This window comes from Diceros bicornis, chromosome 12 (assembly GCF_020826845.1).
Source record: "Diceros bicornis minor isolate mBicDic1 chromosome 12, mDicBic1.mat.cur, whole genome shotgun sequence".
In the NCBI taxonomy this organism is placed as follows: domain Eukaryota; kingdom Metazoa; phylum Chordata; class Mammalia; order Perissodactyla; family Rhinocerotidae; genus Diceros; species Diceros bicornis.
The window spans coordinates 77,764,853-77,785,926 of NC_080751.1; the positions used below are offsets into that span (position 1 = coordinate 77,764,853).

General features: G+C 54.0%; 1 protein-coding gene across 1 annotated transcript; it reads left to right on the top strand.

Annotated features, from left to right (window-relative positions):
- Positions 1-2,434: 2,434 nt before the first annotated feature.
- TMEM18 (transmembrane protein 18) lies at positions 2,435-10,441 on the top strand. Its single transcript, XM_058551878.1, has 5 exons — positions 2,435-2,543; positions 3,606-3,726; positions 6,101-6,155; positions 9,688-9,781; positions 9,869-10,441. The coding sequence occupies exons 1-5, from the start codon at positions 2,487-2,489 to the stop codon at positions 9,962-9,964; spliced, it is 423 nt and encodes a 140-aa protein (XP_058407861.1). The 5' UTR covers positions 2,435-2,486; the 3' UTR covers positions 9,965-10,441.
- Positions 10,442-21,074: the final 10,633 nt, after the last annotated feature.

A 21,074-nucleotide genomic window follows, 5' to 3' on the forward strand; every position in this document is an offset into this window, starting at 1 on the left:
ACCCCGGGCCACTAAAGCGGAGCATTCCCACTTAACTGCTGCACCACCAGGCCGGCCCCCAAATCAGGTTTATAACTGATCCTATCAGGCAGGTTGAAAGTTCCAAATCTGTAATAGATACAGATTCTATATCAGCGCTGTCCAACATAAAGAGAATTCAAACCAAAATGTCATTTTAAATTTTCTATCGACCACTGTAAAACACTGAAGAGGAAAAGGTAAAATTAACATGACTATATTTTATTTGGTCCAAAATATTATTTCACCATGTAATCAATGTAATAAAATCATTGATACATCTTACAATTTTGAGCTAAGTCTTTGAACTCTGAGCCACTTTTCAGGTAAAGCTCAGAGGAATTGCATTTCCAGGGCTCCATTACATACATGACGAGGGCCACTGTGCTGGGCACACTGTGGTGCCACGGACACTGGTGCTGTCAGGACGCACAGACCCTGTCACTGGGGGGGGGGGGGGGCGGGAGGTGGAGGTCTGCAGGAGTGAATTTGAACAATTTTGGAAACCAGTGGGTTATGGAGACAACGGACGGAAGGAGACAAGTTGGGAGACACAAGGAAATCTGGGAGGGAGGATGTGGGAGAGAGGAGGGTACAAGCCAGTCACCAGAGAGGGAGCCCGCCAGGGCTAACACACGAAGCGTGACCAGAAGACACCAAAGACACAGGACACACACCTGAGGGCCGGCACTAGACAGTCCAGCAGAGAGAGTCCCCGAGGACATTACACAGAGCACCTGGGGCATGACCAGCATGGACCCCAGGCCGACAGGAACCTGGAGCATGACCAGCATGGACCCGGGGCCGGCAGGAACCTGGAGCATGACCAGCATGGACCCGGGGCCGGCAGGAACCTGGAGCATGACCAGCATGGACCCCGGGCCGGCAGCAACCTGGAGCATGACCAGCATGGACCCGGGGCCGGCAGCAACCTGGAGCATGACCAGCATGGACCCGGGGCCGGCAGGAACCTGGAGCATGACCAGCATGGACCCCAGGCCGGCAGCAACCTGGAGCATGACCAGCATGGACCCTGGGCCGCAGGAACCTGGAGCATGACCAGCATGGACCCCAGGCCGGCAGGAACCTGGAGCATGACCAGCAGGCACCCCAGGCCGGTAGGAACCTGGAGCATAACCAGCAGGTACCCCAGGCGGGCAGGAACCTGGAGCATGACCCAAACCCACCCCAGGCCGGCAGATGCGTCCCCACGCATATCAGGAGGACGAGACCAGGTGGTGGCGAGGAGAGGAGAGAAGAGATGGCACAGCACACAGAAGCACAGACCAGCCTGGGGGCAGCAGAGTGGGACATGGAGCAGAAAAGGGGAAGGCTTTTGGGGCAGGAGGGAATGGACACATGGCTGGAGCTTCCAGCAGGAGCCAGACACATCAGACCTGCAGCCCAGGCAGGGTCTGGGTTTCATCTTAGGGACAAGAGACCCTGGGCAGCGGTAGAGTAACTCGCATTTTCTTTTTTAATTTTTCTTTTGAGGAAGATTAGCTCTGAGCTAACATCTGTTGGCAGTCTTCCTCTTTTTCTTTTTTTCTGCCCAAAACCCCAGTAAATAGTTGTAGGTCCTAACTACAGGTCCTTCTAGTTCCTCTATGCAGGACCTCGCCTCAGCATGGCCCGATAAGCAGTGCATTGGTGCGGAGCGGGATCCGAACCGGCGAACCCGGGCAGCCGAACCGGAGCGCGGGAACCTAACCGCTGCGCCACCCGGCGGCCCTACCTCTCGCGGTGCACGTGGGGAGCGGACTGCGGGGGGCGGGCCGGTCACGAGGTGCGGAGAGGGACGGGGATGGGGACGCCGGAGGGAGAGTCCGGAGTGACCCCAGGCGGCGGGCCGACCCAGCACGAGGGGACAGAGCTGTGTCCGGGCAGTGGGACCGCGGCCCCTGGGTCAGAAGGGCCACCCGTGCTCCGGAACTGGTCTCTGACCGCGGGCCGCACCCGGAGCGGCGGGACGCCCACGAGCCCGCCCCGGGCCAGGGCGGGCGGCCCCGGGCACAGCTGGCTCCGGTGACGGCGACGCCCGGGCCCGACGTGGCTGGAGCCGAGGGCTGGTCCCTCCCCGGCCCGGGGACCCGGGCGAGCCCACTGTCTCCTCCGTCCCCCAAGGTCACCCCGCTCCCCGGGGTCCCGGGCGCGCGGACACCGCCCCCTCCGGACACCCGCCCCGCCCCCGCTACAGCCGCAGCAGCACTGGAGACTCCCATCCAGCTCGGAGCACGGCGGTAGCGTTCTTGTTATATTTAATTCCACGGGCAGCGCGAGATGTGGACCTGGAACAGTCACCGGAGATATCGCGAGATGACAGGCTACTGCCACTCCCCACCCCCACCCACCCCGACGGTGCAGATCTCGCGACAAGTGGAGATATCGCGAGAGGAGACGCCAGAGTGGTAACCAGGCGGGGTTGGGTCGGCCGGCGGCGGTGCTGAGGGAGGCCCTTTCCGGGGACGATGCCGTCCGCCTTCTCAGTCAGCTCTTTCCCCGTTAGCATTCCCGCCGTGATCGCGGTAACTCGCTACTCCCTGCTTGCCAGCTCGGGCGCTCGCGGTTGGGGCCGCGCTCGGCTTCCCTGCATCCGCCATGGACGCCGACTGCATGGGCGGGGCGGGGCCTGGGCCATGGGGGCGGTGCTTAGTGGGGGCGCGGCCTGGTGGTGCGCGCGGGGCTGAGTGGTGGGCGGGGCCTGGTGGTGTGGGCGGTGGCCTAGTGGTGGGGCGGGGCCTGGTGATGTGGGCGGGGCCGAGTGGTGGGCGGGGTCTTGGTGGGGGTGGTGTGATAGGGGCCGGGCTTGAGTGGGGGCGGGGTGTGAGGGGCGGGCCTGGGCCGAGTGGTCCGGGCGGTGTGGACCGGCCGCTCTGCGCGCCCTCCCGCCCGCCCCTCTCCCTGGCCCCGGGCCCGCACACTGATGGTCACAGCCAGCCTTTGGCCAGCTCGCCGTGCGCAGGCTGTCGCGTGTCCGCTGTGCGTGCGGGAGGGGCGGACTTAGCCCTGCGGCTGAGGCAGGTCTGGCCTGGTCCTGGCAGGGCTGGGGTCAGCATGTGGGGGGAGCTGAGCCCGCCCCCCCGTGGAGTCGGGAGGCCTCAGAGCGCAGCGCTGTTGGAGGGCGGGGTGTGGCAGAAAGGTTGGAGGCAGGCACGTCTTGGCTCAGATTTCCCGAGGCCTTAAGTGCTAGGCAAGGAGCTCGACGTGGCTCCGGGGAGGCCAGGTGCACCCCTGCACGGGTCCTTACCTTCCTCCCCGCCGCACGGGCCGTGATCCTCGGGCTGCGCCAGCCGAGGAGCGCGGTTCTGTTCCCAGGCAGCCTGCTCGTGGCTCAGTCAGCCCCGTGCGTGAGCCTTCCCAGGGCGCCCTCTTCCAAGTCCTGGCCGCGGTTGCCGTGCAGGGGCTCCTGTTTCCCTCCTCCCATGGAGCCCCCTGCCCCTCGGATTTCTGCGAGGCCTGGGGGCTCTCTGGACGCCTGCCCACCGGCCCCGGGAGCGCCCACTAGTGAGGGCACCACCTCGCTGCCCAGGGGACGTGAGGCCTGCCTCCTCGCACGTGGATGACGCGTTTCTCTCTGTGCCCTGCAGCAGACGGACTGGACGGAGCCCTGGCTCCTGGGGCTGGCCGGCTTCCACGTGCTCTGCCTGCTGCTCACCTGCCTGTCCTCCCAGAGGTACCGACTGCAGGTCGGGCACTTCCTGTGCCTAGGTGAGTGGAGTCAGGGAACCCTGTCCTCAGGCGCGGTGTGGTGGGCAGTGTGTGCGCTCTCCGTCCTCACCACGTGCTGCAGATATTTCTGTAAGACTTCCCAACCCCTCTGTCTGTGTTCGACCTTGATTTCAGGGCGCTTCCGGATTTCACTCTTGGGAACTGTAAAGATAAAGTAGGTTTTGGACACTGAATTTGAAAGGAGTCTGTTGAGCCCCTGCTGTGTGCGGGGCAGGGTCTCCACACCAGTTACACTAGAAGAGTCTGGCTTAGTGAAGCTCATGTCTTCACGAGGTGTCTCCCCGGTGGGCGTGGCCTCGCTACTCCTCTGGGGGGGGGGAGTGCAAACAGGAGGGAAGTTCTGGGCATGAAACGACTTAACTCGTTGCCCAAATCAGTTTTAAAGATAAGGGCTACAGGGATTTAGAGAAGGAGCAGGGTTGTTGAGTGGAAGGATTGAGAAAGATTACAGGGAAAAAATATAGTCGTGGTCCCAGGCGTAAAGAGTGAGTAAAAGGTTCAGTAGACGGTGAGGACCAGGTCTCTGGCCCAGGCGTGAGATCTGGGGTGAAGGCACCCGGAGGAGAGCAGGAGGCTGAAGTACGGGGGCGCCCGTGGACGGACAGGTGGGTCAGGTGTCAGCGAAGCCGCCAGCCCTGCAGGAGCTGAGCCTCTCAGGCCCAGTGGAGGAGAGGTGCCCCGATGGAGAGGGCGGCGGGGCCTCAGAGGCCGCGTGAGCCTGGTGATGTTGTGGACGTGGGGAGACGCTGGAGGTCTTGCTTAATGGTTTACAGAACGCAGCAGCTCGTCTTAAATAAGGCTGGTGGCTGGCCTCGTGCAGGGCGGGAGCTCTGGCACTGCATGAGAGTCCTGTGCACCTGAAGGATCAGTGGAGTTGCTGCGTTTCCTTACGTGAGATCCGTGTGCTAAGGAGTGTCGGGGGACAGTGGAGAACAGAACAGACACACTCCTCAGCCGCTAGAGCCGAGCAGGCCAGCTTCACTGAGTTGTCACTCTGTGATGGTTGTTGTGGAGGAAAGGGCCAGAGCTCAGGGAGGGGCCTGATGCGAGTCTCTGCAGTAACATGGAAACCCAGATATAAAGGTACATGGGACTGAGCCCTGCAGCAAGTCTGTGAGTGCTGGAGTGCACACCCCCTGCAACGGGAATATGTGCAAAGGCCCTGCGGCGGGTACCTGTAAGAAAGGCGGTGGCCTGATTGGATGGGCTGATGTAATTGAGACACTTTTGTAAACTTAAGGGTTATTTTCTAGGATGAAGAGAGGGTGACTGTTTTCACGCTTGGGGATAATAGATGCTCTTCTAAGTGCATTTACAAATCTTATGACTCATTTGATTCCTAAACTAACCTAAGATTTGGGTGTTATTTGCCGCATTTTTATGAGTGAAACGGAGGTTTGCTAACTCCCAGGTCCCTGGGTCCTGAGCCCTCATGTTCTCAGATGGGGAGTAGCTGATGGAGGTGGCGCCCTTCCCCGCTCCAGCCTCTCTGTCCTCTGTCCCTTTTCTTTTGCTGCCTTGGTGTGCCCCATCGGGTCCACTCATGGAGGGAGAGTCAAGAGGTTGCTGACCCCTGGTGTGATCTTTCTGGTGTGGGTCAGAGCGGGAGGTTTGCACATTTTAGCTTAGCTGAGCAGGGAAGCAGGGGTTTCAGTTTCCTGTCTTCACGTGCTCTGATTTTTGTGCAGCTCTGCGTATTGGCAGCACGTGGCGGGGAGGCAAGCTTGAGGTCTCGTCTCCTGGGTGGATGGCAGCACCCCCGCCGTCCCCGTGGTCCCTGTGTAGGTGGAGCTGTGAGCAGGACGCCCGGCCAGGTCAGCCGCAGCTGTTCCCTGCCACCGTCGGCACCTGGGGCTGGCCGCTGCGAGCGTCAGCCCCCGAGGGCCGCCCCCGTTGTGCGGAGTTGTGGGGCTGGAAAGCAGGCAGCAGTAAGGCCCGGGTCTCGGGGCTCCTGGCTTTCTGCTGCACCATGTCTCGTGCGACCGCACGGTGCCGGGTAGCGTAGGAAATCCGGCAAATGGCAGAGCGTGGCAGGCACCTGGTTTCCTGGTGGAGGACCTGGACCCAGTCACGCTGCACACCTGCTGGACGGCTCCGCGTGGTGGACCGAGACCCTTGGGACTCGGACGTAGCCTGAGCTTGGCTTTCCCCTCTGTGAAGTGGGCGTGTCCTGTTGTTGGACAGTGTGACAGTCTCACCTCACGTTATGTCCAAAATGGAAGTGACGTTTCCCGCTAGACTCTCGCTGTTCTGTCACATTTGTGTTCAGCATTCTGTTGTGGAGAATGTAGGACTCTCTGAGGATCAGTGACCAGTCCCCTAAGCTCTAACGCGCAGTTTCTTTCTCTTGCAGTGACTTTAGTCTACTGTGCTGAATATATCAATGAAGCGGCGGCCATGAACTGGAGGTAACCCAGCCCCTGTCCCATTGACCCTGTTCTGGGACTCACGTCCGCGGGGGTCTGTCCCCCTGGAGCGTTCCGCACAGACGCAGGACTCAGAGGAGACAGACACCCAGGCGCTGAGCCCGGGGGCTGGGCACCCTGCGCTGGCAGGTGGAGGTTCGAGAGCAGCTCCTCAGACATGTGAGGACGGGTGACCTGTCTGACTGGGCGGTCCCCGCTGAGGACGGTTGACACAGCTCCTGACAGAGCGAGGGGTGCGGGCTGCTGGGAAGTAACTGTAGCCGCAGAATAAGGAAAGTGTCCTAGTAGAGGGAGCTCGGTCCACACGTGGTCAGAGCGGAGGGTGGTCGCTGTGAGGCCTCTCCCGCCCTCCCTGGACCTGCTGCGTCCAGTCTCCAGGCCTCCGAGTATTCCTGTGGCAGTGAATCCCAGGCAGCCCCCTCCCTGGAGCGTTCCGCTGTTCCTCCTGGCCACGCTCCTGGAATCCTGATTCTCGGGGAGCTCTGTCCCGTCCTCCCTCCTCCCGGGCTCTGGACTGGGGTTCCTTGGATGGCAGCTCTGCCCTCACTCCTGCGGCCTGGGCTCCCTGGCCCTCTTTGTAACCTCGGTCAGGGCACCCTGAACCACCACTTCCCGTGCCCTGCGCACTCCCCCTCTGATGACTCCCGCCAGTGTCTGCCCCGGGATCTAGACCCACAGGCCCTCATCCTCCCCCTCTGCTCCCCCTCTGCTCCTGTTCCTCCTTCCATCTCTCCCTTCCTCCTGTGGAGTGTCAGACCCACCCCTGGTGGAGCTCAGGCCTGCACCACGCGTGAACAAGACACGGTGTGCTCACCGAGGAGGCTTGGCCTTCTGTGTCGGGTGGGACGTCTTCACAGCCAGACAACCCATGACGTTTCTCCAGATGGGGTTTGCAAACAGTGGCCCACAGGCCACAGCTGGCCCACTGTTTTTATATGGCCTGTGAGCTAAAAATGGTTTTCACTTTTTTTTTTTTTTTGGTGAGGAAGACCAGCCCTCAGCTAACATCTGTTGCCAATCCTCCTCTTTTTAGCTGAGGAAGACTGGCCCTGGGCTAACATCTGTGCCCGTCTTCCTATACTTTATATGGGACGCCGCCACAGCATGGCTTGGTAAGCAGTGCGTCTGTGCATGCCCAGGATGCAAACCTGCAAGCCCGGGGCCGCGGAAGTGGAGCGCACGCACTTAACAGCTGAGCCACATTTTTAAATGTAAAATTAAAAAAAAAATTTAAAAAAGAAAAACTACTAGACTCTGAGCAGTGACAAGTTGAAGACATTGCCTCTTGGCGGCAGAGCCTGGACACGACCTCTGGCCCTTTCAGAAGCTCGCTGAGCCCTGGCAGGTCGTGGTTTAGATGCTGTGCCTCGGCCCTCTCCTCCACACCTTCCCCCTGTCCTCGCCCCTCTCCTCCCCAGCCCCCGCGCCGTCCTCGCCCCTCTCCTCCACACCTCTCCCGCCCCCATCCTTGCCCCTCTCCTCCACACACCCCCCTGCCCCTGTCCTCACCCCTCTCTTCCCCCCACCCGCCCCCATCCTCGCCCCTCTCCTCCACACCTCCCCCCGCCGTCCTCACCCCTCTCCTCCACACAACCCCCCCCCGCAGTCCTCGCCCCTCTCCTCCCCACCCCCCGCGCCGTCCTCGCCCCTCTCCTCCACACCTCTCCCGCCCCCGTCCTTGCCCCTCTCCTCCACACACCCCCCTGCCCCTGTCCTCACCCCTCTCCTCCCCCCACCCGCCCCCATCCTCGCCCCTCTCCTCCACACCTCTCCCGCCCCCGTCCTTGCCCCTCTCCTCCACACACCCCCCTGCCCCTGTCCTCACCCCTCTCCTCCCCCCACCCGCCCCCGTCCTCGCCCCTCTCCTCCACACCTCCCCCGTCCTCGCCCCTCTCCTCCCCACCCTCGTGTCCTCGCCCCTCTCCTCCCCTCGTCGTCCCACATCCTCCTTCACGCGTCCCCCTGCCTGCGCGGTGGAGATGTACTCGCATCTCCTCGTCTCCTGCGTCCTTGGTGTTTCCCTCTGGAACTGCGCACACCAGCTCAAGAACATAAAGCAAACAGGCTCGTCTTAGACTCTCCAGCCCCTGCCCCGTGTCACAGGCTCCTCCAGACGGGACATGGACCGTGGTCCCGGTCTGTCTTGTCCTACAGGACAGCATTGCTCTGCCCACGGTTAACCTTGGTCCTCGGTTTACCTGACCTTACGGCTCCTCCTGAAAACAGCAGGCGCTGGTCTCAGGGTGGCCTGCTCCCTCCTCCCTCCCCAGCCGCTGCCTCCTCCCCTGTTTGCCGTCTCCTCCTTGTGTCTCTGGTCTCTGGGCGTTGGAGTGCCCAGTTCTCCCCCTCACTACCTGGATGTCCATCCGACTGCTCTGCCCGCTTCCGGAGCTGTCCTCAGAGCCTCTGCTCCCTCCGTGACGGCAGCTCCTCCTCCCGGTGTCTTTGCCAGAGACCTGAGACGCCTCTCAGAAATTCCACAGCAGGTCCCGTGGCTGCTGCCTTTGGAAGAAACCGTGGGCATAGCCTTCCCATCCCCCCTGGCCCGCCCTCGGGTGGTGACAGCAGCAGCCCCCTCCCCCGTCCCAGCCCCTGGCCCTCTTGGACCAGAGCGGATCTCAGGGCAGAGTCTCACAGCCACACGCCAGCCACTGTGCCTGGTGGCCCTTAGGCCCCTGTCGAGACTCAGGGAGCCTTCCCTGGCCCCCACGCATGTTTACAGCCCACCCACTGTGTCTTTCTTTATAGTGTTAGTCACAGCAGGCGAGTTTGGACTGTCTCCTGGTCATCTGAGCTCCAGCTCTCTGGACGTGAGCTCTCACTAAGCAGGGTTTTGACCTTTCGCTGCGGTGATGGTGCCCATGGCTGGTGAACAGCAGGGTCCTGGTGACTGTGTGTCTCTGAGTTAAAGATCGTGACTCCTTGAGAGGAACGCCTGCCTGCAGGCCCTGCCCATGGGTGCGCTGTTACCTGCCCTCCCTGGGCCCCACCCGCCCCGCCCCTCCTGTGAGGAGGCAGCGTACCCGCCCCCCCCCCCCCCAGCCCCGTGAGGCGATCCTCAGAATTCAGCAGGGGAGGTGCCAGCTCCACACTGACTTAGAGCAGCTGTGGGCTCCACCCAGCTGCTGCTGTTGCCTCACTTGTGGGACGTATCAGGTTGTTACTGTGCAGGGTTGAAGAGTCTCAGGTCGGCAGCGTGTTATAGTTGGTGTGCAGGTCGCTGTGACCAGAGGAGCATTGTGCGCAAGTGTTCATCTTGCCGAGGAAAATCCTGATTGATCGTGAGCGCTCCCACTGTCGTCCTCCCTCTTCCCCGTGGGGTCGGCTGCGTTTCTTCACAGTAGGCATCGCAGTTTGGACAGCAAAGTAGGGATTGTAAAGGATCTGAGTGTGGGGTAGGCAGTTCTGCCTTAGTTGACATGAGAGCTCTCCAAAAGCCTGATGTTAAATAGAGAATATCGCTAAAAACATTGTTTTGTTACACCAAGTAATTTTTAATTATTTCTTAAAACAGGTTGTTTTCAAAATACCAGTATTTCGATTCAAGGGGGATGTTCATTTCGTTAGTGTTCTCAGCGCCGTTGCTGTTGAACGCCATGATCATCGTGGTACGTGTGCTGCAGGTTTCACCTTTTAGTTTTCTTTACACGTGTACGCTCCACAGTTCTAACGTGTCTGTAAACGGTTACTTGTAGGTTATGTGGGTGCGAAAGACTTTGAATGTGATGACCGACCTGAAGAACTTACAAGAGAAGAGGAAAGAAAGGAAGAGGAGAAGAAAGGAAGAGTGAGCCAGCAGCTGCTGTGGTGTTGGGCTGCTTTTCCTCCCGTGTTCTCCCGGGGTCAAAATGCACATCACGGGCCACCTGTTCAGCAGCCGAGCCGTGTGTGTCACGATGGTTCTTTACTGCGACGTCCACATTGTAGAACACACTCTGAAGCTGGCTTTTAGAACAAACCCTGATGTCCACCCAGGTGTCCGTTACCCTGTGTCTGTCTGTAGGACGTCAGAGTCTCTCTGGGTCTGCCATGTACACAGCTGGTGTCTGTGCAGAGCCTTTCGTGATTTGCCAAGGAGCTCACATCATCTCTTTGATTATTATCAATTATAACACATTGGATTAATATAAAAATGTTAAATTAAATACAAAAGTCCCCCGTATCTGTGGTTTCACTTGCCTTGGTTTCAGTTACCCGAGGTCAACCACAGTCCCAAAATTTTCAGTGGAAAATTCCAGAAATAAACAATTCATAAGTTTTAAATTGCATGGAGTTCTGAGTGGCATGATGAAATCTCCTGCTGTCCTGCTGTGTCCTGCCTGGGACGTGGGTCATGCCTTTGTCCAGCGGCTCCGCGCCATAGACACTGCACGCCCGTTGTTCACATCGTAGCTGTCTGGATTATCAGACCAGCAGTCAAGGTAGTTCAGTGCTTGTGTTCAAGGAACCCTTATTTTACTCAGTAATGGCCCCAAAGCGCCATTAGTCTCTTCCTGTGCCTAATTTATAAATTAAACTTTATCACGGGTTGTGTGTACGGGAGAAAACATAGTATGTATAGGGTTTAGTACTGTCTGTGGCTTCAGGCCTCCATCGGGGTTCCCGGGACGTGTGCCCCAGGATAAGGGGACGACTAATAAACAGTGCTGTCCATGCCTGGGCACCATCACCTCCTGTCACGGTGTTTTCTAAGCCCAGGGCGATCTTGCCCCCAGGGTGTGGGGCAGTTTGGTGACACTGGTTGTTACCGGAGGGGGTGCGTCCCGGGATGCAGCTGAACACCCTGCAGTGCCCAGGGCAGCCCCCAAACAAGGGATGATCTGACCCAAAGTGTCAGCAGTGCTGAGACGGGGAAACCCTGGGCCAGCGGAAACTGTCGATTAGACCTTGGGAGCAAGGTCTTGAAGAAACACGTCTCAGTGTAACGAACTGATGGCTGTGAACATGGCACAGACTTGGCCCTGGGACGAAACAGGTTAGGGGCGACTCTGCTTTTCCATTATAGCCATGAATGTCACGACATAATAGTGGCCACCAGGTCAGGGTCCCACGTAAGGTGTGTGTGGAATGAGCCTTAGAGTTTGTTCTTCAGGATGTAAGATTACAAATAGAATATTCAATTACTATTTAGCTGTGTTAACTAAAAGGTTTTTATGACAAATGCAAAGATTGATTATATTCCTAAGTTTCACATTTTGGTTTTTTTGCATTTGGGTGCTCATAATGCTATCAGTTTTATTAGGACAGATGTACTCTTCCTTTGTAATAGCCTCTTTATCCTGACTCAGAGACAGGACGCCCTTGGTTTCCGTCCAGTCTGGAACTAGCTTGAGAGTGACAGGTGAGTAAAGAGCCAAATTTTTAAAAATAGAATGTTCAGTAAAGGGAATGTTATTGGGTCTTGATTTTGTTCTGAAAAAATAGTTTGTGAATAGTTGTCTTAATTTTAACAAAATTTTTTCCCCTGTGAAACATAATTTTCAGATTTCAAAAAGAAAAAGAAATTGTCTATGTGAAAGCACTTATATTTAGCAGCTTAAAAGGTGATGCTTTGATAGACTGTGAAATTAGATCTTGAAATCCAGATATGTAATGTTTTCATAGACAATGGTAAACTTAGTAGAGATTAGTAGACATTAGTTCTAGAAGTGAGTCAATAGCATTTCTAGATAAATCTGTAACTTTTAACCTGAAGTTTTTTCCAGTCTCTTCTTCTTGTGGTAAACTTCTGTATTGAACATAAAAGGTGACTTAATAAATAGCATCTCATGGGGCCGGCCCTGTGGCCTAGTGGTTAAGTTTGGTGCACTCCACTTCGGCTGCCCAGATTTGCTTGCGGGGCATGGACCTACTCCACTTGTTGGTGGCCATGCCATGGCGGCAGCCCACATACAAAATAGAGGAAGATTGGCACAGATGTTAGCTCAGGCCGAATCTTCCTCAGCAAAAAAAAAAAAAAAAAAAAAAATGCAGCAGAAGAAGAAAATTGCATCCCATGTTAAGTCAAATTTTAAGCTTACTGTATATGACAGCATGCCCAATTGTGCATTTCTGAAAATTACCCATTCAGAGTGTTCAGTGGTATGGCTTCAGGAGTTCACTGTGTCATGAGGTGATTCAGAGACAGTAAAAACACACTGGGCCGGTTAATGCGTGAACACAGAGAGTGGTGGGAGGGCATGGTGAGTGAGAGCGGAGGTGGACAGCAGGCCTGGTGGTGGTGGGGCCGAGAGGAGCAGTGGACAAGCCTGTGTAAGATAACACGTCCTGGTCCCTGCCCCGTGCACACAGCTCTGACCACGTCTGAGCTGATGGACACCAGGGAATTGTCGCTGTGGTTCATTCTCACCACCTGTAAGTTACTTGGGCCTTCTGTCTATGGGCCCGTCTCACTGGGTCTCAGTTTCCTGTGATAACAGTGTAATAATGTTAACTTTGTATGAATTTGGAGTTAATGACCTACATCAGTGTAGAAACATGGCCAGCCCTTTCTGTTCTCATTGGTGTGTGTGAATGGTTTTTTGGAACAGTTATATTTTGTTTTCACAAACACAAACTTTATTTTGTAACTATTTAGTAAGTTCATATTCAGTGGCTTACAGTGCAGTGTTAACAGAGATCTTAGTTTTTGTTGTCCTCACACTAAGGGAAATCCTTCAAGCCAGAATTGTCCACAGACGGTTCAGCAGTCTGTCCGCAGTGTGGACTGTTGGTCCCGATCTGTGAAGAGTGAGAGTGTGTGCAAGTCACTGCTCCAGCTCTGCGACACTGAGGGGTTCAGAGGAGTCTTCTGTCTATTTAAGGGAAGCAGGCGCTTTTATTGTATATTTATGAACAAAGGAGGAAAGGAGACTTATGATGAAAATATAATTTGCATATTCCAAATCTGTGACTTTATCAATTGCTATGCAATAAATTATGTATTTAATAATATATAGTATTTTGTTTCTGAAAACTGTGCCTGTGTTTTGGCTCTGTGTGAATGGAAGCAGGAACCCCCAGAACGCTGGCTCCCCCTTCCCTGTGGGGCCATCTTGTCCAGCCTCTGGTGCTGAGCTCTACAGACCTAGAAGTTTGGTTTTGCTGGTGTCAGTGGAAGAAAATCAGGGTGGGCTCAGATGCCCGCGTATCAAGTAAGAAAATATACTTGCACCTGAATGACTCATTTACTGTGAGAAATAAAGTGCCAAGGAAATATTAATACGTTCTCACCCTTTACAAAAAATTTACGGTAAAGGTTTTTAAAAAGTTTAAATTTGGAGTATTGAGCAGGGATGCAGAACAAGGGTTTCAGTGGTAATGAGTCTGGGGCTGAAACACAGACGATGAGAGACTGATGGGCACAGTGTCTGTTCTTTTCTTGGGAAGAGCACTCAGATTTCTGACTTGTGGTGGAACATTCTTTTTCTTTTCCCACATTACAGAGGACACACTCAAAGTGCAACCCGCATCTCTATATATTGAAGCAACAAGAACTAGGGACCAGCCATATTAACATCATCACCAAAAGAGTAAGGACAAATTATGTTTGATAGAGTTTAGCAAAAACTTTTGATATTGAATGTACAGTGATTATAAAATGCTGATTTCAGGAATGTGGAAAAGATATGTGTGGGGGTCCCCAGGACCTCCCTCAGGACGATTCACTAGAAGGACCACAGGACTCAGAACCTCATTCTCACAGTCGTGGATTATGACCCTGAAAGGAGGAAGTTCAAGTCTGCAGAGAGAGCAGGTGCAGGGACGTGGTCCAGCAGGGACCAGCAGGAGCTCCAGGCGGCTCTCCCAGTGGAACCTCATGTCACGTGTGGGCTCTCCCACAGCCATGTGGTGACATGGAGTGCTGCCAACGTCGGGGTCTTTATGGGGGTCAGACGCTGGGGGATGCAGTGCCTGACGTTCATCCATCCCTTCCCCTCCTCACGTGAGGAATCTGCTGAGGACTGGAGACTGTTCAAACAGGGCTTAGGATCAGGCGGAGGGATGCAGTGTTTGAAGTGACTGTAGCTGTGGAATTGTCAGAATATTGTAAGTTCTGTGCAGAGAGAAGAGTGTGAGGAGGCGCTCTTGTACCGCGATGGCCTCACAGAAGACGAGGAGCCTGCAGAGACGTGGGGATGTTCCTGCAGAGGAACAGCGTTGCCTGAGGGGGGCCCTACTGGAATGTTCTGGGGCAGAGGCGACCCGGCCAGGTGAGCGATGGCGAGATGGGCGGGAGGTGAGCACATTTTCCACCCCTGAGTCTCTCGTTGCTCAGACTGGCCCTCATCCGTGTACATGGGACGTGAGGGGATTCCCACGCCAGCCCTCCTGCTAACTCTTCCTACGGGGAACCGCTCCTTTTAGGGTCACGGTGTGTGTTTGTTTTTATTTTCTTGTCCATGTGCTCACCTGGCAGTGGCCTCCTCTCAGCCTCCAGTCCCCGTCCAGAAATGGTCCTCGTGGTGGTGTCAACTGAAATTAGACTCGGGGTGATGTTAGTGGGGGAGTTGAGTCAGTCGTCAGCATGAGGGGTTGGCCCCCAGGAAGCAGTTCAGCAGGTGCTCTGGTGGGACTGCTCCAGGGGTATGAGTCAGTGCAGCTCATGTCTCTTTCACCAACAGTGCATGTGCAGGGAAGAGGAAAAGGGAAAAACTGACAGCTAGATTTCCCAAGCAAGGGATGGAGTGCCCTGGGATTTCCTCTAGATTTACACTGAAGGTGACATATGCATCAGATGCATTCAGACACACTGCTGCTATCTCTGTGTGGAGGCGGCAAGGACCGGGGTTGTCATCATTCCCTCAGTCTCTAGGAAATGCAGCTGGGAAATGTGAGAGTAAGGCACCCCTTTACCTCATCCTGTTGTGGATCTGTCCTCCTGGTGTCCTCAGTCATGATGTTACTGAACACAAACAGAGGTTCATTTAGCCGCCGCACAGGAGGGCCAGAAGCTGGAAGCACCAGGCTTCTGTCAAAGAAAGAGGTTTATTATCCAAAGGCAGCCAGAGGAGGAGATGGGAGTTAGAACTCAGACCCACCTCCTTGAAGGGAAAAAGGTAGGGGTTTTTATCTGGGGGTTTAGGTAGGGGAGGGGGAGCATGTGCTGGAGGTTTAGGTAGGGGAGGGGAGCACTGCGGGGGGTTTAGGTAGGGGAGGGGAGCATGTGCTGGGGGTTTAGGTGGGGGAGGGGGAGCATGTGCTGGGGTTTAGGTGGGGGAGGGGAGCATGTGCTGGGGGTTTAGGTAGGGGAGGGGAGCACGTGCTGGGGTTTAGGTAGGGGAGGGGGAGCATGTGCTGGGTTTTAGGTGGGGGAGGGGAGCATGTGCTGGGGGTTTGGGTGGGGGAGGGGGAGCATGTGCTGGGGTTTAGGTGGGGGAGGGGGAGCGTGTGCTGGGTTTTAGGTGGGGGAGGGGAGCATGTGCTGGGGGTTTGGGTGGGGGAGGGGAGCACGTGCTGGGGTTTAAGTGGGGGAGGGGGAGCATGTGCTGGGGGTTTAGGTGGGGGAGGGAGAGCGTGTGCTGGGTTTTAGGTAGGGGAGGGGAGCACGTGGACGTGCTGGTTGACACCTTCCCACCAGCCTGTGTTTGGCCTTGAAGACTGAATTTCTTTCCCTTGACTGTCTGGGATTTCCTGGTGAGTTTTCATCTTCAGCCTGCATTTGGCCTTGTGAGGCTGAATCTTGACGTCTGGACTTTGATTTCCCGGGAAAGACAGCTCACTGTATACTTAGGAGCGACAGAAAGACCTGGTTGGTTTTGAACAACAGTTGATTATGCCGAATGTGCACAGCTGCAGTTAGCAAAGCTTATCTCAAAGCTTTTGTTCTAGGGAAGATTTTTTAACCCCTTTTCCTCGGTTTCAATGAGAGGAGGGGTGGCAAGGTCATTTGACACAGGCTGAAGGTGGCCTGCACAGCTGCTTCACAGGACAGCATGGATGTTATTGTACTGACTTAGAGCCTATGCAGTTTGCTTGCTGGACTCACCTGTTAGACCAGGGAGAGGGGTCCCACACAACTGTCCACAGTGGCATTTGGGGCTCCTGTGTTGCCTGGTCAACAGACCGTTCCTGCCCCACAGCCCCGAGTGACCATGGCCCCAGGCAGTGGGCACACATTTGTATAGTTCGTTCTGTTGTCTCCTCTCCCAACCAGGGGGGCCGTCCTGTCCCAGGACTCAGGGCCTGGCCCCATCCATCTCCCTGTCCATCTCTGAGACCTGGCAGTGTGGCACCTCGGCCCAGCCTGCAGGCCCCACGCCCAGCCCTGCTCACCACTGCGGGCTGTCTGCCCATGTCCTGGCCTTCGGATATGCGCGTCTTGTCTTCCAGCTTGTATGTGTCTGTTCGTTGTTTCTTCTCATATAATCTGGGGTGTATTTGGAACAGAAGGAAATTGTCAAATATCAATTCACTGCCCATTTTTTTTTCTGAAAGTCTGTTTTCCATAAAGTATTTTTTCAGTCCCTTTTTTCATGGCTGTATTTCAATGTGTAACATAATTTTCAATGACTACCTAGTAACCAAACTGTGCAAGTGTAACTTGGATTTACTGAACCAGTTTCTGATACTGGAGATGCAGTTTTCCTAATTGTTTCGCTAGCATAGGCCATACAGAGATCTGCAGCTTTCGAGGCAAACCTTCACACGTCAGTTATTGACTTGGAGTAATTCCTACAAGTGAAATTAAGTCAAATATGTAGACATTATGGCAGTTGATAAAGGTTGCTGAGTCAGTTTTCGGGAAGTACATTCCCATATGAGTGGCTTGTATTTCCTCGAATCCTTGTCTAAGTAGCAACGTCAAAAAATACTTTTCTGATTAACGGGTAAAAATGTTATCTCATTGTTTTAACTTTCATTTTCTTGGTTATCAGTGAGGCTTAACGTTTTGCAAATGATTATTGGCATTTTGCATTTTTTGTGAATAACCGACTCATATACGTCATTCTTTTTTATTGTAACACTGTCTTTTAAAATGTATTTCTAATTTTATATATTAAAATTAATAACACATATAAGGCAAGTCTGTCTTTCCAGTTTGATTTTGACCTTCGTGAAAAGAGTTTCAGGGGTTGGCCCCGTGGCTTAGCGGTTGAGTTTGCGCTCTCCGCTGCTGGCGGCCCGGGTTCGGATCCCCGGGCGCGCACCGACGCACCGCTTCTCTGGCCATGCTGAGGCCGCGACCCACATACAGCAACTAGAAGGACGTGCAACTATGACATCAACTATCTCCTGGGGCTTTGGGGAAAAAATAAATAAATAAAAATTAAAAAAAAAAAAAGAGTTTCAGAACTTTGTAAAATTCTTGCGTTTGTGTGGTTCTTGTCAGACTGGAGGGTCTGGGATGTCACCCTCATCACAAGCTAAGCCAGGCTGCCACTGTGTCACGGGTGCCAGCAGGGGAGAGAGAACCAAGTAATAACAAAGTTAGTGTGACAGTTACGACGACAGGCGAATTGTGTTGTCTTTACAGTTTTACTTGTTTGTTTCACATGGATTTTGGCTGATGTTTAAATGTTTTTGTGGCTTGTTTCATTTACTAATACAAACTTGCGTCTAATGCCCAATTGACGTCACGTGGAATTCCTCTTCGGCTTCCAAATCCAGATGCCCTTTGGCTCAAGCATTGGGGTGAAAAGCAGCAAATTGTGAAGTAGAATGTCTGAGGCCAGGCTTCTCGTCCTGATGGGTCTGCTTGTTAACAATGGTGACACAAATCACAGAAAACAGAAATTGGCCTTGCCCATGCAAGTTACCACGACAGGCTAGTGCTCTGTGAATCCTTCTCTGTGAGTAGTTACTGATGTCATAATTACTAAATCAAAGTAGGAAATTCAATCTATGTGATGTCAATTCTCAGTGTTGACGTTACCTGCATTTATTGGTAAAAGTCGCAATGTTAAAAAACCAGTGAATTCAGACAATTTACTTTTTGACAATATAAAGATTTAGCGAAGAATCTCTCAAAACATACTTGGTGCATAATATGAAGATTTAAATTTTTGAAATATGTTTAGTGGACATTTTTGTCTTTTTTTGCAGCTCAACACTCGGCCTCAGTCTCTGCTTCCCTTCCTTTTGTGACTTAGGACCTGCTCTCTGCTGGGCTGGTGACAGGGGATGTACCTTCACAGCCAGCAGGTGCGTGTGCCACACACGGGGAGTGTTGGATGTGCCGCCCTGGGGCCCACCTGGAGCAGAGCAGGTCAGAAACTGCAGGCACACAGACTGGAACCACAGGTGCAGACTGGCTGGATGGACGCACCCGCAGGGCTGCCACATCTGCCCTCCTGCAGCGTCTCAACCCATCCTGGGGTCTTGTACCCCATTCTGCAGCAAGTGCAGATACTTACACAAGTAACTGATTTTCCAGAATAGGAGGACAAACTATTGCTGTGGAAGTCTACCCATCGGTACATGGTAGTTGTAAAAACGTGTTCGTGAGAAGCTGGGTAACTTGAGAACCATTTGCGTGTCTAACGATGGATTCTGAGAGAAGACGCTTCCTGTGCCGAATCTTGTGCTGCTCGGAGCTCTGACACTGGCCGTGGCCTGGATCATCTCCTGTTTGCAACATTCCGTCCACTGCGTGGGGAAAAGGGTTTTAAATTCTGCTTCCCAGTTCTGCTTAGAAAGTAACAAGGACATAAAACATCCCTCCGTGGGAAATAAGACCCACAATATGACGCGTCTTTGGAGGGAGAGGGACTGGCTTTGTCTCCCAGATCTCTGAACTTGCTAGAGGTGCGACATCAGCCAAATCCCTGAGTTTTTCTGAATTTCGGTTTCCCCTTGTGAAAAGGTGTGCGGTCTGCCACGCCCACTCAGTAAGGTGAGCGTGTGGCACGGATCGAGTTTCCCTGACCCGCGTGAGTGTGAGCGGCTCCTGGAGGCTGGCGCCACGTGGGGCGCGTGGAACCGCCCGCGCCGCGCCCGCGCCCGCGCGCCGGTGTTAGCTCGCGCCGGGCCCGCCGAGAGGCGCGCGCGTGCAGGTGGCTGCGGGACGGCGAGCGCAGGCCCGCGGCCGTCTGTTCCCACGGGTTTCTCGGCGGTAACGGAAAAACGTCGCAGCGCTGGGCCCAGTCTGCCCCTAGTTCTGCGGTGCTGTCGTCAACCCATCACATCCCGTGGGCAAGAGCGCGTTGTCACTACAACCTCCAGAGGGCGCTCCCGCACCACGTCACGTTCTCGGGCGCGAAGTCAGGGCCCCGTCTGGGCGGCTTGAGGAGGAGGGTGTCGCTCCTGCAGAAAGAGAAATCGGATATTTTTCTCCAGGAGTGCTGTCCTCAAAAATGTGCTTCAATCTCCTTTCTTCGTTTGAGCTAGGTTAACAATGTCCACATTATGGCGTAAGGTTAATCTTTACTTTGCCAGAAGCAAACCCAGACACACGCACACGCACGCACACACATGCACACAAAATACGCTCGCGCATGCATGCACACAGGCATCTAGAGAAAACAAATAGCTGAAGTCGCCCTTCTGTTCTGTCAGAAAACCCCTCCCCGGTGTGCACGCACCCAGGCCTGGACTCCATTTGAATTAATTAACACATATCTAATTATCACCTATTTTCTTGGCTCAGGAATGCTTTTTAAAGTAGACAGATTAAGTCAAGGGTTTGAAATGAAAGGGATGACGAGGCTGTCCCAGGAAGAGCGTGCAGTCTCGGCCCTGCAAACCTCGAGGATGCTGAAACACCTGGTCCCTCATCCAAGTGCTGGGCACCCAGAGGCACTGGGAGTGTTCAGGGTGAAGATCTGGCCCCGGCCCCTCAAGAGCTCAGTCTCAGGAATTCTTCTAATGACTTAAATGTGAGTTGGAAGCTGCAGGGAACGTCACTTGCTTCGTCTGTGGGCTCAGACTCCTCAGGCAGCTCACGGGAAATGAGGAGAAGCCTGTGACCCCAGAACTTGCCTTCTCATTGATCCACCTCACTCCGTCTGAATCTCAGTGTGGTGCACGGTCAGAAACACCAGTTCAGTGCATAAGTAGTGGTTCCGACTGGGCCCAAAATTCCAGAGGCTTTGACCTTGTGTCTCAAGCTCTTGAATGTCTGCTTTGCCCTGTTGACTATATCTCTTATATGGTAAGAGGGTGTTTAGTTTTGCAAGAAAGTGCCAAGCTGTCTCCCCAAGTGGCTGGACCAGTTTTCGTTGCCACCAGCAGTGCACGTGAGTTCCTGCTGCTCTACTTTCTCCCAGCATTTGGTGTTGTCGGTGTTCTGGATTTTGGCCATTCTCATGGGTGTGTAGTGGTCTCTCCTTGTGGTTTTAATTTGCGTATCCCTGATGACATATGATGTGGAGCATCTTTTCATACGCTTACTTGCCATCTGTCTATCTTCCATGAGGGGACTGTTCACGTCTTTGGTCCACTTTTTTACTCAGGTTGGCTGTTCTCTTACTGTTGAGTTTTAAGAGTCTTTTGTATATTTTGGCTAACAGTCCTTTATCAGATCTTTGTTTAGCAAATATTTTCTCTCAATCTGTAGCTTATCTTTCATTCTCTTAGTAGTGGCTTTCACAGAACACAAGTGTTTGATTTTAATGAAGCCCAACCTAGTTTTTCCCGTCATGGGTTGTGCTACAGTTGTGTCTGAGTCATCACCACATGGAGGGTGCCTAGATTTTCTGCTGTGTTTTCTTCTACTCACTGGTTGTTAATGGTTTAATTTCTTTGGATCTTGGTTTCCTCATTTGTAAAATGGAAGAATAATACTCCATAAGCTGTTACAAGGCTCAGATGGGCTCATGAGTGTATTAATGGTACCTCTAGAAATGAACGGTATCGTTTCAGGAAGAAGAATCAGACCCGAATTACAGGATATTCTAACAGAGATAATTTAATGTAAAGATTTGGTAAATAGGTGCTGAAGGACCAAAAAGTGCTTTAGAGTGACACTGGAGGGCGTCAGAG

Coding starts and splice junctions, on each gene's coding strand:
- TMEM18 (XM_058551878.1), top strand. CDS start 2,487: ATGCCGTCCGCCTTCTCAGTCAGCTCTTTCCCCGTTAGCATTCCCGCC. Junction 3,727..6,100: donor CGGGCACTTCCTGTGCCTAG/GTGAGTGGAGTC, acceptor TTTCTCTTGCAG/TGACTTTAGTCTACTGTGCT. Junction 9,782..9,868: donor TGAACGCCATGATCATCGTG/GTACGTGTGCTG, acceptor GGTTACTTGTAG/GTTATGTGGGTGCGAAAGAC.